Here is a 14266-nt window from a genome sequence, read left to right on the forward strand (position 1 = left end):
CAGAGGATTGGAAAACGTCCTGGGGAAAAAAGAATCTGCGTTTCTGGAAATGTCGACTCTCATTGAGTTCTCGTCAAATTGTTCATCATGGCAACAAAAAAATACATTCATTTTTTAAACCGGTGCAACATTAAGAAATGAAGATAACAGTCGTTTAGCTTTCGCGGTATTACCTTCAGTTGTTGTCTCCAAGGTAGAAGTACCTGATGACGAAGTGGTCTCTGAAAGGGTTGTTCTTAAAGTAGAAGCGAAGCCTGTAATGAAACCAAAATCTTAACATTTAATACTAATCCTTTTACAATTTCATTATGAAGTTCACAAAATCGCTTTAGAAAAACTCTGAAATTTTATGGAAAACGTTGATGAATACTTGGCTTAAAAATTTGACCTGCAGATGTTGTTTCTGCTGCCAACGTTGTGGATGAGACCGTTGTTTCTGAAGGGGCAGTAGATCCTGTAGATTTGAAATCTGCCATCGAACAAAACATAATGAATATTTGAAATATATTATCTCAAAGTTTGTAATTTGTCCTTGCGCTTGCAAGAAAAAATCTTCAATTCCATGGTGATTGAGAAGGAACAGTTGGTGTAAACAACTTACCTTCCAAAGTTGTCTCCACTGGCAATGTAGTGTGTGACACTGTTGTATCTGTGAGGGACGTTGACACTGTAGATTTCAAATCTGTAGTCAAGGCAAAGTAATGAATGGAAACTTCAAAGAAATTTTCTCAAACGGTCAACCATCACGAATATTTGAAATAAATTTTCTCAAAGGTTGGAATTTCTCCTTGCACTGACCAGAAAAAGGAAAATCTCCTATTCCAAGAGTATTGAGACAGACCACTTGGTGTCAACAATTTACCTTCAAAAGTTGTCTCCACTGGCAATGTAGTAGATGACACTGTTGTATCTCTGAGGGAGGCTGACTCTGTAGATTTCAAATCTGTAGTCAATACAAAGTAATGAATGAAAACTTCGAAGAAATTTCCTCAAACGGTCAAATATCTGAGAAAGCTAGAAAACGTGGACCACCTTACCAAATCTCCGCAGGATCACTACTTCTAAATGTCTTTTTGATGAAATAAAATCCATTGTTCCATTGAAAAAATCACCTTCACAGAGGCCCATTTCCATTTGCAAAATTACCTTCAGTTGTTACTCTTTCAGGCGAAGTATCCAACAAGATTGTAGTTTCGGAAACGCCGGTTGTTACGGTAGACAATGCCTCTGCATTCACAACAAACATCAAAAACACCAGACTGGATTGGAATTTTGTCACCCAAGGAGATATATAAAAGAATATTTCTTTTATTTTTTCTTTCGGAAACGTTTCAATATTTCAGTATTTTGTGAAAACCGTCCACTCACCAACCAAAACAATCTACCTTTCGAAATGTTTCTTTCTTGCTTTTCTAGAAATAGAAGACTTTTGTTTTATTATGGTGGGATATCTTCAGAGGATTGGAAAACGTCCTGGGGAAAAAAGAATCTGCGTTTCTGGAAATGTCGACTCTCATTCAGTTCTCGTCAAATTGTTCATCATGGCAACAAAAAAATACATTTATTTTTTAAACCGGTGCAACATTAAGAAATGAAGATAACAGTCGTTTAGCTTTCGCGGTATTACCTTCAGTTGTTGTCTCCAAGGTAGAAGTACCTGATGACGAAGTGGTCTCTGAAAGGGTTGTTCTTAAAGGAGAAGCGAAGCCTGTAATGAAACCAAAATCTTAACATTTAATACTAATCCTTTTACAATTTCATTATGAAGTTCACAAAATCGCTTTAGAAAAACTCTGAAATTTTATGGAAAACGTTGATGAATACTTGGCTTAAAAATTTGACCTGCAGATGTTGTTTCTGCTGCCAACGTTGTGGATGAGACCGTTGTTTCTGAAGGGGCAGTCGATCCTGTAGATTTGAAATCTGCCATCGAACAAAACATAATGAATATTTGAAATATATTATCTCAAAGTTTGTAATTTGTCCTTGCGCTTGCAAGAAAAAATCTTCAATTCCATGGTGATTGAGAAGGAACAGTTGGTGTAAACAACTTACCTTCCAAAGTTGTCTCCACTGGCAATGTAGTGTGTGACACTGTTGTATCTGTGAGGGACGTTGACACTGTAGATTTCAAATCTGTAGTCAAGGCAAAGTAATGAATGGAAACTTCAAAGAAATTTTCTCAAACGGTCAACCATCACGAATATTTGAAATAAATTTTCTCAAAGGTTGGAATTTCTCCTTGCACTGACCAGAAAAAGGAAAATCTCCTATTCCAAGAGTATTGAGACAGACCACTTGGTGTCAACAATTTACCTTCAAAAGTTGTCTCCACTGGCAATGTAGTAGATGACACTGTTGTATCTCTGAGGGAGGCTGACTCTGTAGATTTCAAATCTGTAGTCAATACAAAGTAATGAATGAAAACTTCGAAGAAATTTCCTCAAACGGTCAAATATCTGAGAAAGCTAGAAAACGTGGACCACCTTACCAAATCTCCGCAAGATCACTACTTCTAAATGTCTTTTTGATGAAATAAAAGCCATTGTTCCATTGAAAAAATCACCTTCACAGAGGCCCATTTCCATTTGCAAAATTACCTTCAGTTGTTACTCTTTCAGGCGAAGTATCCAACAAGATTGTAGTTTCGGAAACGCCGGTTGTTACGGTAGACAATGCCTCTGCATTCACAACAAACATCAAAAACACCAGACTGGATTGGAATTTTGTCACCCAAGGAGATATATAAAAGAATATTTCTTACATTTTTTCTTTCGGAAACGTTTCAATATTTCAGTATTTTGTGAAAACCGTCCACTCACCAACCAAAACAATCTACCTTTCGAAATGTTTCTTTCTTGCTTTTCTAGAAATAGAAGACTTTTGTTTTATTATGGTGGGATATCTTCAGAGGATTGGAAAACGTCCTGCGAAAAAAGAATCTGCGTTTCTGGAAATGTCGACTCTCATTGAGTTCTCGTCAAATTGTTCATCATGGCAACAAAAAAATACATTTATTTTTTAAACCGGTGCAACATTAAGAAATGAAGATAACAGTCGTTTAGCTTTCGCGGTATTACCTTCAGTTGTTGTCTCCAAGGTAGAAGTACCTGATGACGAAGTGGTCTCTGAAAGGGTTGTTCTTAAAGGAGAAGCGAAGCCTGTAATGAAACCAAAATCTTAACATTTGATACTAATCCTTTTACAATTTCATTATGAAGTTCACAAAATCGCTTTAGAAAAACTCTGAAATTTTATGGAAAACGTTGATGAATACTTGGCTTAAAAATTTGACCTGCAGATGTTGTTTCTGCTGCCAACGTTGTGGATGAGACCGTTGTTTCTGAAGGGGCAGTCGATCCTGTAGATTTGAAATCTGCCATCGAACAAAACATAATGAATATTTGAAATATATTATCTCAAAGTTTGTAATTTGTCCTTGCGCTTGCAAGAAAAAATCTCCAATTCCATGGTGATTGAGAAGGAACAGTTGGTGTCAACAACTTACCTTCCAAAGTTGTCTCCACTGGCAATGTAGTGTGTGACACTGTTGTATCTGTGAGGGACGTTGACACTGTAGATTTCAAATCTGTAGTCAAGGCAAAGTAATGAATGGAAACTTCAAAGAAATTTTCTCAAACGGTCAACCATCACGAATATTTGAAATAAATTTTCTCAAAGGTTGGAATTTCTCCTTGCACTGACCAGAAAAAGGAAAATCTCCTATTCCAAGAGTATTGAGACAGACCACTTGGTGTCAACAATTTACCTTCAAAAGTTGTCTCCACTGGCAATGTAGTAGATGACACTGTTGTATCTCTGAGGGAGGCTGACTCTGTAGATTTCAAATCTGTAGTCAATACAAAGTAATGAATGGAAACTTCGAAGAAATTTCCTCAAACGGTCAAATATCTGAGAAAGCTAGAAAACGTGGAGCACCTTACCAAATCTCCGCAGGATCACTACTTCTAAATGTCTTTTTGATGAAATAAAAGCCATTGTTCCATTGAAAAAATCACCTTCACAGAGGCCCATTTCCATTTGCAAAATTACCTTCAGTTGTTACTCTTTCAGGCGAAGTATCCAACAAGATTGTAGTTTCGGAAACGCCGGTTGTTACGGTAGACAATGCCTCTGCATTCACAACAAACATCAAAAACACCAGACTGGATTGGAATTTTGTCACCCAAGGAGATATATAAAAGAATATTTCTTTTATTTTTTCTTTCGGAAACGTTTCAATATTTCAGTATTTTGTGAAAACCGTCCACTCACCAACCAAAACAATCTACCTTTCGAAATGTTTCTTTCTTGCTTTTCTAGAAATAGAAGACTTTTGTTTTATTATAGTGGGATATCTTCAGAGGATTGGAAAACGTCCTGGGGAAAAAAGAATCTGCGTTTCTGGAAATGTCGACTCTCATTGAGTTCTCGTCAAATTGTTCATCATGGCAACAAAAAAATACATTCATTTTTTAAACCGGTGCAACATTAAGAAATGAAGATAACAGTCGTTTAGCTTTCGCGGTATTACCTTCAGTTGTTGTCTCCAAGGTAGAAGTACCTGATGACGAAGTGGTCTCTGAAAGGGTTGTTCTTAAAGTAGAAGCGAAGCCTGTAATGAAACCAAAATCTTAACATTTAATACTAATCCTTTTACAATTTCATTATGAAGTTCACAAAATCGCTTTAGAAAAACTCTGAAATTTTATGGAAAACGTTGATGAATACTTGGCTTAAAAATTTGACCTGCAGATGTTGTTTCTGCTGCCAACGTTGTGGATGAGACCGTTGTTTCTGAAGGGGCAGTCGATCCTGTAGATTTGAAATCTGCCATCGAACAAAACATAATGAATATTTGAAATATATTATCTCAAAGTTTGTAATTTGTCCTTGCGCTTGCAAGAAAAAATCTCCAATTCCATGGTGATTGAGAAGGAACAGTTGGTGTCAACAACTTACCTTCCGAAGTTGTCTCCACTGGCAATGTAGTGTGTGACACTGTTGTATCTGTGAGGGACGTTGACACTGTAGATTTCAAATCTGTAGTCAAGGCAAAGTAATGAATGGAAACTTCAAAGAAATTTTCTCAAACGGTCAACCATCACGAATATTTGAAATAAATTTTCTCAAAGGTTGGAATTTCTCCTTGCACTGACCAGAAAAAGGAAAATCTCCTATTCCAAGAGTATTGAGACAGACCACTTGGTGTCAACAATTTACCTTCAAAAGTTGTCTCCACTGGCAATGTAGTAGATGACACTGTTGTATCTCTGAGGGAGGCTGACTCTGTAGATTTCAAATCTGTAGTCAATACAAAGTAATGAATGAAAACTTCGAAGAAATTTCCTCAAACGGTCAAATATCTGAGAAAGCTAGAAAACGTGGACCACCTTACCAAATCTCCGCAGGATCACTACTTCTAAATGTTTTTTTGATGAAATAAAATCCATTGTTCCATTGAAAAAATCACCTTCACAGAGGCCCATTTCCATTTGCAAAATTACCTTCAGTTGTTACTCTTTCAGGCGAAGTATCCAACAAGATTGTAGTTTCGGAAACGCCGGTTGTTACGGTAGACAATGCCTCTGCATTCACAACAAACATCAAAAACACCAGACTGGATTGGAATTTTGTCACCCAAGGAGATATATAAAAGAATATTTCTTTTATTTTTTCTTTCGGAAACGTTTCAATATTTCAGTATTTTGTGAAAACCGTCCACTCACCAACCAAAACAATCTACCTTTCGAAATGTTTCTTTCTTGCTTTTCTAGAAATAGAAGACTTTTGTTTTATTATGGTGGGATATCTTCAGAGGATTGGAAAACGTCCTGGGGAAAAAAGAATCTGCGTTTCTGGAAATGTGGACTCTCATTGAGTTCTCGTCAAATTGTTCATCATGGCAACAAAAAATACATTTATTTTTTAAACCGGTGCAACATTAAGAAATGAAGATAACAGTCGTTTAGCTTTCGCGGTATTACCTTCAGTTGTTGTCTCCAAGGTAGAAGTACCTGATGACGAAGTGGTCTCTGAAAGGGTTGTTCTTAAAGTAGAAGCGAAGCCTGTAATGAAACCAAAATCTTAACATTTAATACTAATCCTTTTACAATTTCATTATGAAGTTCACAAAATCGCTTTAGAAAAACTCTAAAATTTTATGGAAAACGTTGATGAATACTTGGCTTAAAAATTTGACCTGCAGATGTTGTTTCTGCTGCCAACGTTGTGGATGAGACCGTTGTTTCTGAAGGGGCAGTCGATCCTGTAGATTTGAAATCTGCCATCGAACAAAACATAATGAATATTTGAAATATATTATCTCAAAGTTTGTAATTTGTCCTTGCGCTTGCAAGAAAAAATCTCCAATTCCATGGTGATTGAGAAGGAACAGTTGGTGTCAACAACTTACCTTCCAAAGTTGTCTCCACTGGCAATGTAGTGTGTGACACTGTTGTATCTGTGAGGGACGTTGACACTGTAGATTTCAAATCTGTAGTCAAGGCAAAGTAATGAATGGAAACTTCAAAGAAATTTTCTCAAACGGTCAACCATCACGAATATTTGAAATAAATTTTCTCAAAGGTTGGAATTTCTCCTTGCACTGACCAGAAAAAGGAAAATCTCCTATTCCAAGAGTATTGAGACAGACCACTTGGTGTCAACAATTTACCTTCAAAAGTTGTCTCCACTGGCAATGTAGTAGATGACACTGTTGTATCTCTGAGGGAGGCTGACTCTGTAGATTTCAAATCTGTAGTCAATACAAAGTAATGAATGAAAACTTCGAAGAAATTTCCTCAAACGGTCAAATATCTGAGAAAGCTAGAAAACGTGGACCACCTTACCAAATCTCCGCAGGATCACTACTTCTAAATGTCTTTTTGATGAAATAAAAGCCATTGTTCCATTGAAAAAATCACCTTCACAGAGGCCCATTTCCATTTGCAAAATTACCTTCAGTTGTTACTCTTTCAGGCGAAGTATCCAACAAGATTGTAGTTTCGGAAACGCCGGTTGTTATGGTAGACAATGCCTCTGCATTCACAACAAACATGAAAAACACCAGACTGGATTGGAATTTTGTCACCCAAGGAGATATATAAAAGAATATTTCTTACATTTTTTCTTTTGGAAACGTTTCAATATTTCAGTATTTTGTGAAAACCGTCCACTCACCAACCAAAACAATCTACCTTTCGAAATGTTTCTTTCTTGCTTTTCTAGAAATAGAAGACTTTTGTTTTATTATAGTGGGATATCTTCAGAGGATTGGAAAACGTCCTGGGGAAAAAAGAATCTGCGTTTCTGGAAATGTCGACTCTCATTGAGTTCTCGTCAAATTGTTCATCATGGCAACAAAAAATACATTTATTTTTTAAACCGGTGCAACATTAAGAAATGAAGATAACAGTCGTTTAGCTTTCGCGGTATTACCTTCAGTTGTTGTCTCCAAGGTAGAAGTACCTGATGACGAAGTGGTCTCTGAAAGGGTTGTTCTTAAAGTAGAAGCGAAGCCTGTAATGAAACCAAAATCTTAACATTTAATACTAATCCTTTTACAATTTCATTATGAAGTTCACAAAATCGCTTTAGAAAAACTCTGAAATTTTATGGAAAACGTTGATGAATACTTGGCTTAAAAATTTGACCTGCAGATGTTGTTTCTGCTGCCAACGTTGTGGATGAGACCGTTGTTTCTGAAGGGGCAGTCGATCCTGTAGATTTGAAATCTGCCATCGAACAAAACATAATGAATATTTGAATATATTATCTCAAAGTTTGTAATTTGTCCTTGCGCTTGCAAGAAAAAATCTCCAATTCCATGGTGATTGAGAAGGAACAGTTGGTGTCAACAATTTACCTTCCGAAGTTGTCTCCACTGGCAATGTAGTGTGTGACACTGTTGTATCTGTGAGGGACGTTGACACTGTAGATTTCAAATCTGTAGTCAAGGCAAAGTAATGAATGGAAACTTCAAAGAAATTTTCTCAAACGGTCAACCATAACGAATATTTGAAATAATTTTTCTCAAAGTTTGAAATTTCTCCTTGCACTGACCAGAAAAAGGAAAATCTCCAATTCCAAGAGTATTGAGACAGAACACTTGGTGTCAACAATTTACCTTCAAAAGTTGTCTCCACTGGCAATGTAGTAGATGACACTGTTGTATCTCTGAGGGAGGCTGACTCTGTAGATTTCAAATCTGTAGTCAATACAAAGTATTGAATGGAAACCTCGAAGAAATTTCCTCAAACGGTCAAATATCTGCGAAAGCTAGAAAACGTGGACCACCTTACCAAATCTCCGCAGGATCACTACCTCTAAATGTCTTTTTGATGAAATAAAAGCCATTGTTCCATTGAAAAAATCACCTTCACAGAGGCCCATTTCCATTTGCAAAATTACCTTCAGTTGTTACTCTTTCAGGCGAAGTATCCAACAAGATTGTAGTTTCGGAAACGCCGGTTGTTATGGTAGACAATGCCTCTGTATTCACAACAAAACATCAAAAACACCAGACTGGATTGGAATTTTGTCACCCAAGGAGATATATAAAAGAATATTTCTTACATTTTTTCTTTCGGAAACGTTTTAATATTTCAGTATTTTGTGAAAACCGTCCACTCACCAACCAAAACAATCTACCTTTCGAAATGTTTCTTTCTTGCTTTTCTAGAAATAGAAGACTTTTGTTTTATTATGGTGGGATATCTTCAGAGGATTGGAAAACGTCCTGGGGAAAAAAGAATCTGCGTTTCTGGAAATGTCGACTCTCATTCAGTTCTTGTCAAATTGTTCATCATGGCAACAAAAAAATACATTTATTTTTTAAACCGGTGCAACATTAAGAAATGAAGATAACAGTCGTTTAGCTTTCGCGGTATTACCTTCAGTTGTTGTCTCCAAGGTAGAAGTACCTGATGACGAAGTGGTCTCTGAAAGGGTTGTTCTTAAAGTAGAAGCGAAGCCTGTAATGAAACCAAAATCTTAACATTTGATACTAATCCTTTTACAATTTCATTATGAAGTTCACAAAATCGCTTTAGAAAAACTCTGAAATTTTACGGAAAACGTTGATGAATACTTGGCTTAAAAATATGACCTGCAGATGTTGTTTCTGCTGCCAACGTTGTGGATGAGACCGTTGTTTCTGAAGGGGCAGTCGATCCTGTAGATTTGAAATCTGCCATCGAACAAAACATACTGAATATTTGAAATATATTATTTCAAAGGTTGAAATTTGTCCTTGCGCTTACAAGAAAAAATCTCCAATTCCATGGTGATTGAGAAGGAACAGTTGGTGTCAACAATTTACCTTCCGAAGTTGTCTCCACTGGCAATGTAGTGTGTGACACTGTTGTATCTGTGAGGGACGTTGACACTGTAGATTTCAAATCTGTAGTCAAGGCAAAGTAATGAATGGAAACTTCAAAGAAATTTTCTCAAACGGTCAACTGAGACAGCTAGAAAACGTCGAGCTCCTTACCAAATCTCCACAGGATTACTACTCCTAAATTTCTTCATGAAATAAAAGCCATTCTTCCATTGACATCACAAACACAAAGGCCCTTTTCCACTTGCAAAATTACCTTCAGTTGTTACTCTGTCAGGGGAAGTACCCAACAAGATGGTAGTTTCGGAAACGCCTGTTGTTACGGTAGACAATGCCTCTGCATTCACAACAAACATCAAAAACACCAGACTGGATTGGAATTTTGTCACCTATGGTTATATAAAGAAGTATATTTCTTACAATGTTTTTTCTGAAACGTTCAAATGTTTCGTGAGGCTTGAAAACCGCTGACCCACCAACCAAACCAATCTACCTTTAGAAATGTTTCTTTCTTGCTTCTCTAAAAAATTAGAAGAATTTTTTCTAATTATGGTGGGATATCTTCAGAGGATTGGAAAACGTCCTCGGAAAAAAAAGAATCTTCGTTTCAGGAAATGTCGACTCTCTAGTCTAGAAGGTTTAGTCAAATTGTTCATCATGGCAATAAAAATCTACATTCAATTTTAAAACTGGTGCAACATTAAGAAATGAAGATAACAGTCGTTTAGCTTTCGCGGTATTACCTTCAGTTGTTGTCTCCAAAGGAGAAGTACCTGATGACGAAGTGGTCTCTGAAAGGATCGTTGTTATCAAAGGGAAACGTTAAAGGTACTTCATTTGAGGGTACTCTGAGGAAGTTCTGTTTCTTTGTTATTTCGAAGAAGTCCTCAACATTTAATTCTTTTTCATTGTTTTGTTAAAGTGAGGCTGCTTTATTAGAGAGAATAATGAATCATTTGGTTTTGTAGGGAAAGAAAACAACTTTATGGGAAGATATCGGCGTTGCAAAATCAACAGCATGCCTACAAGTGCTTTAACAGTTTTAACATGAATACCACAGGTTACCATGTCAAGTTTACTTTGTTTGATTGTAATCTTGAATCCTGCATTCCAACAACGACCAGAAAACTGACGTTTTATCAGAACTTCAACGGTGAAGAGGAATCTTTTCATAAGGGTACTTAGAATTGACCGCACAGAATGGCACTCAACAAACACCTATCTGTCACGAGGAGTTTCTAAAGTGCACTGTAATGTACAAGGATCTGTCTGGGTGTGGTTATGGGTTCTTGAACACTGGGACAACTCTTTGATCAATACCTGCATGCCGGCCCACTCAACCCTGACTGCTGTGGCTTTTCAACAAAATAATTGTTTTATGTCAATAAGGGATTCCGTAGTCGTGTAAAGACATGATGTGTGTCATGCACGTACGCTGGTGAAGAGGGTAAATTGGAAAACCCCTTTGCGTGGTGAGAAATAACCACGGGCGACGCACGACGGGCGACGCACGACGGCAGATATGGAATTCCAAATAAAACAGAGCTTCACAATCTCTGCTACGGGTCTCCTGTACAAGGGAAAATGTGTTCATGACTATTTTTTCGCCAAAGTTGCCACAGTCGACAACTTGGAACGAAGAGAGTTATTATAGGGGCCTATATTTGCCAAAAAGGCAACCACGAAACAAGCCAGTAAACTGAAAAAGGGAAAAATATGGAAACCTGTGAAACCAGACGGAAATTTCCCCGTTCCAAAAATCTATAGAGGCAGGCCCGTAGGCTGGGGGGGGGTTCGACGAACCCCCCCCCCGTTGCTACTGAGCTCCGCTTGTTGGTGGTCTTTTTTGTGTACTGAATATTTTAAATAGATTGTAATATTCGGCACACAAGCTACGGCTTATACTTTGATTCTAAATGTTAAGGTGACCACGATTCTGCATATTAATTAATCAATCTCTAGTCATATGTACCGTCAGGAAGTTCCGGCAAATATCCACATTTCAGGTGTTTCAAAGGGTTTGAAATCAATGTATTTTTGTTCAGTTTATTCAATATTGAAAACTACTGTGTACAAGTGTTACATGCAACCTTTGGTTCGCACCAGACATGCAACTTTTCAATGTAATTTCCCAAAGCACATAGCAATAGGGCTTTGTATAAAAATTTGTGTTCATAGTGCCAGAAGTTCCACCTTTTGGTTTGACGAACCCCCCCCCTGTCTCTGGTCAGGCAACGGGCCTGGAGATGTTTTGTCGTGATGCAGTCTTTCCCGAAGCACACCAGACCAAATATTAGGTTGTATGCGTCCTTCGGTATTTTAAGTTCAATCAAGCGGTTCAAGCATTCTGCTTGCCAACAGCTTCAGGCAGACCAAATGAGATGTCTTAGGGCACTTCCTAGCAGAGTCGCTGGAGATCATTCCTGTTTTGTTGTTTGTTAGATGGAAACTTTTCTCTTCTGATCATTTTTCAGATTCGGAACCGAGTAAAGATAGGGACTTTACTCTGCAGGTTTTCAACCATTCAGCCATTTTAATTCCAAAGTCTGGTTCAAGTTAACTGATCTTCCCAACTCCATCCACTTATTGTAATCGAACGGTTGTGGATAGTCAGTGTTTCTCTTGCTTCTTCACAAACGCACTTGGCGTCACAATGGCCATAACTCGATTTTCCCTTCAACAGATAGCTGAATATTCCATTAACTATGTACTTAGAAACAAATTTCAGTGGGGCATGGATGGCGCGCTTTTGAAGCAGGGCTTCTTTCTTCTTTTCTCACACGTTGACAGCGACACCTCTGATGCTACAGTTCCAATCTTCAGTTGCTTCTAGTCGTACCTGACCTACTTCCGTTGAGCAGTTGGTGACTGGGCTGGCTTTCTTACTTGCTAGAGATTCCACAATCTCATAGGCTTTTCACTTATGATCAGTTATCCTAAAAAGACACCTCGGGAATTTCAAATTGCTTAAAATTTCTCAGAGGCGACCTTGACCTAAGATAGTTAACAGCACAATGTTTGTGTTTTACACAAACTTATTTGCGTTTCCTACAACTGCTGAATTGACCTGGATTTGCCGTCATACAGACTAGTGGAATAGGCTTTTCATTAATTCGCAAAGGAAATTCCAGAGTTTTTCTTAATTACGACTTCTGTTCACTTCCAGAGTGGAAAGGCTTTATTTCATCAGAGGATTCCTCGGATATGAAGTCATCCTCAGCACCACAGTCCAGACGAATAGGGGGCGCTTTTAATTTAGGTTGGTACACGTTTTCAAATATGAAAAAGATGAATCAAAACTTCGTATGGGTCGAATATTTATGTGGCAAATAAGTACTCTAGCCGCAGCAAGGAATTTATAGGGGGGAAAGCCGAAAAGATAAAAAAAGGGATGAGGTACAATCTATCGCTTGAACAGCCTGCACCAAACTAAAGGAACAGCAATAAATATATACGTTAACGACAACGCCCCCTTCGATTCTCGAATTTCAACGGTTGACGGGTTTCAGGAAGTTCATAAATTTCCCACCTGCGGCATTGGAAAAGCTTACAAACCATGTAATGTTAAAATTACCAGATTAGAGAGATTTTTGTCAAAGACGTGGTACTTTTCATAGCCAACCCGATTTGACAAGGGATTACGAAGCATGAAAAGGATTACAACATTACAACTAAAAATTACCTATTGTGGTTTGTGGCGTTACAGACCCAACGGCAATAACCCACAGGACGACCAGGAAAAATAGTTGGAACTTTACTCCGTGCCTCATCTTGCTCGTGAAAGCCGAATATTTCCCAGAGATGAAGTACAACAAGGCATTTCTCAACCTGTTGGCAATGACAGCAATTCTGTTGCAATGCGGTTTTTGAATTACACTAAGAACCCGTGTACTCAATATATCACGCGAGCTTCTTATTTTTGCATACCCATTGATCTCGTCTTCCAAAGTCCACGGCGGTGGACGTGAGGCTGAGGGGGGGGGCGGGGGGAACGGCAATAAAAGAAGAAACAAAAGACTATGAGAACGAAATATATATATCTTTTTCAATGAAAAGGCCTCCTTTGTAAATTATCTGTCAATCTGATTATTTCAAGAACTTTGCCATTGTACCTGCATGAGCCATTCCCACGGTAGCAATTCCGCTTGCACCTCTCTTAATATTCATATTTTGTTGTCAGATCCGGAAACAAAGTTCATCTCCCTCAACATCGATGTCCGCAAAACCAAGCGGCACCTGGTAAATACGGATACTATATAACAAGCTCTTGTTGAAAGGCAGAATCGCGTAAAAGGTGCGATGGGTATTTTAACAGATAAATGTATATGAGTAATTCCAGAAATTAGGGGTCCAAAAGTGTAACTTTTTTCTGTCCCTGTTACATCTGACCTGTGTTATTTGACATTGAAATATCACTGGAATAGATTTTTAAACTATTACTATTTGTTTGGCAGGTATTTGCATTAATTCATCACTCTTCGAAATTAGAAAATGTGTTCTGAACTTGCAAAATCATATTTCAGATGTGACAGGGACACGAAAAAAATGGACACCTAATTTCTGGAATTACCCTTATGCATCTGACAAGTAACCAGGCGACACTTTGATTTCTGAAGATATCTTTCTGAAGACGATAATGACATTGAGATCACTATGGATCCTACGGATCAATCAAACAGCGGTGAGCAGCGTCCTCGCCGTTGCAGTCTCCAATATTGCTGTAGTGGAAACATTTTGAATAATTTCAGGATAGATGTTGTGGTACCAAATAAGGTACAGTAATATTTTATGCTTTAAATCTGCGGATTTATGTAACACATTCTTCAGCCTTCAGGTCAAAATGATTTAATCGGAACCTAACGTAAAGTTTAAGCGGGAAGCAATGAACAAACTTCCTCTCTATAATGGGATAACTAACTATTGAGG

At 37.8% G+C, this 14266-nt stretch overlaps 2 protein-coding genes and 1 long non-coding RNA gene across 3 annotated transcripts; all 3 read right to left on the reverse strand.

Moving 5' to 3' along the window:
- Positions 1–3235: 3235 nt before the first annotated feature.
- On the reverse strand, positions 3236–6906 carry LOC147795779 (uncharacterized). Its single transcript, XM_087131474.1, has 14 exons — positions 6852–6906; positions 6677–6757; positions 6416–6496; positions 6203–6283; positions 5988–6068; positions 5508–5588; positions 5224–5304; positions 4963–5043; positions 4750–4830; positions 4535–4615; positions 4054–4134; positions 3770–3850; positions 3509–3589; positions 3236–3246 (listed from the first exon to the last, which is right to left on the reverse strand). The coding sequence occupies exons 1-14, from the start codon at positions 6904–6906 to the stop codon at positions 3236–3238; spliced, it is 1038 nt and encodes a 345-aa protein (XP_086987600.1).
- Positions 6907–6916: 10 nt separating this feature from the next.
- Positions 6917–7945, reverse strand: LOC147795780 (uncharacterized). Its single transcript, XR_015423693.1, has 4 exons — positions 7868–7945; positions 7656–7736; positions 7441–7521; positions 6917–7041 (listed from the first exon to the last, which is right to left on the reverse strand). It is a non-coding gene; the product is annotated as an uncharacterized LOC147795780 (long non-coding RNA).
- Positions 7946–8380: 435 nt separating this feature from the next.
- Positions 8381–13211, reverse strand: LOC147795781 (uncharacterized). The gene is made up of 7 exons (XM_087131475.1): positions 13023–13211; positions 10084–10131; positions 9597–9677; positions 9323–9403; positions 9110–9190; positions 8895–8975; positions 8381–8493 (listed from the first exon to the last, which is right to left on the reverse strand). Exons 1-7 carry the CDS (start codon positions 13108–13110, stop codon positions 8381–8383), a joined length of 573 nt encoding a protein of 190 aa, XP_086987601.1. The 5' UTR covers positions 13111–13211.
- Between the last annotated feature and the right edge of the window lie 1055 nt (positions 13212–14266).

This window comes from Acanthaster planci, linkage group LG21 (genome assembly GCF_054643075.1).
Source record: "Acanthaster planci isolate LZ-2023a linkage group LG21, COTS_SCS, whole genome shotgun sequence".
Taxonomy (NCBI): Eukaryota; Metazoa; Echinodermata; class Asteroidea; order Valvatida; family Acanthasteridae; genus Acanthaster; species Acanthaster planci.

Excerpts from the sequence above, each read along its gene's own strand:
- LOC147795781 (XM_087131475.1), bottom strand. The coding sequence starts at position 13,110 with ATGAGGCACGGAGTAAAGTTCCAACTATTTTTCCTGGTCGTCCTGTGG. Across the intron at positions 9,404-9,596 it reads TGACAGAGTAACAACTGAAG|ATTTGAAATCTACAGTGTCA; the intron begins GTAATTTTGCAA and ends CCTTGACTACAG. Across the intron at positions 8,976-9,109 it reads AGCAGAAACAACATCTGCAG|GCTTCGCTTCTACTTTAAGA; the intron begins GTCATATTTTTA and ends GTTTCATTACAG.
- LOC147795779 (XM_087131474.1), bottom strand. The coding sequence starts at position 6,906 with ATGGCTTTTATTTCATCAAAAAGACATTTAGAAGTAGTGATCCTGCGG. Across the intron at positions 3,851-4,053 it reads TGAAAGAGTAACAACTGAAG|ATTTGAAATCTACAGAGTCA; the intron begins GTAATTTTGCAA and ends TATTGACTACAG. Across the intron at positions 3,590-3,769 it reads AGTGGAGACAACTTTTGAAG|ATTTGAAATCTACAGTGTCA; the intron begins GTAAATTGTTGA and ends CCTTGACTACAG.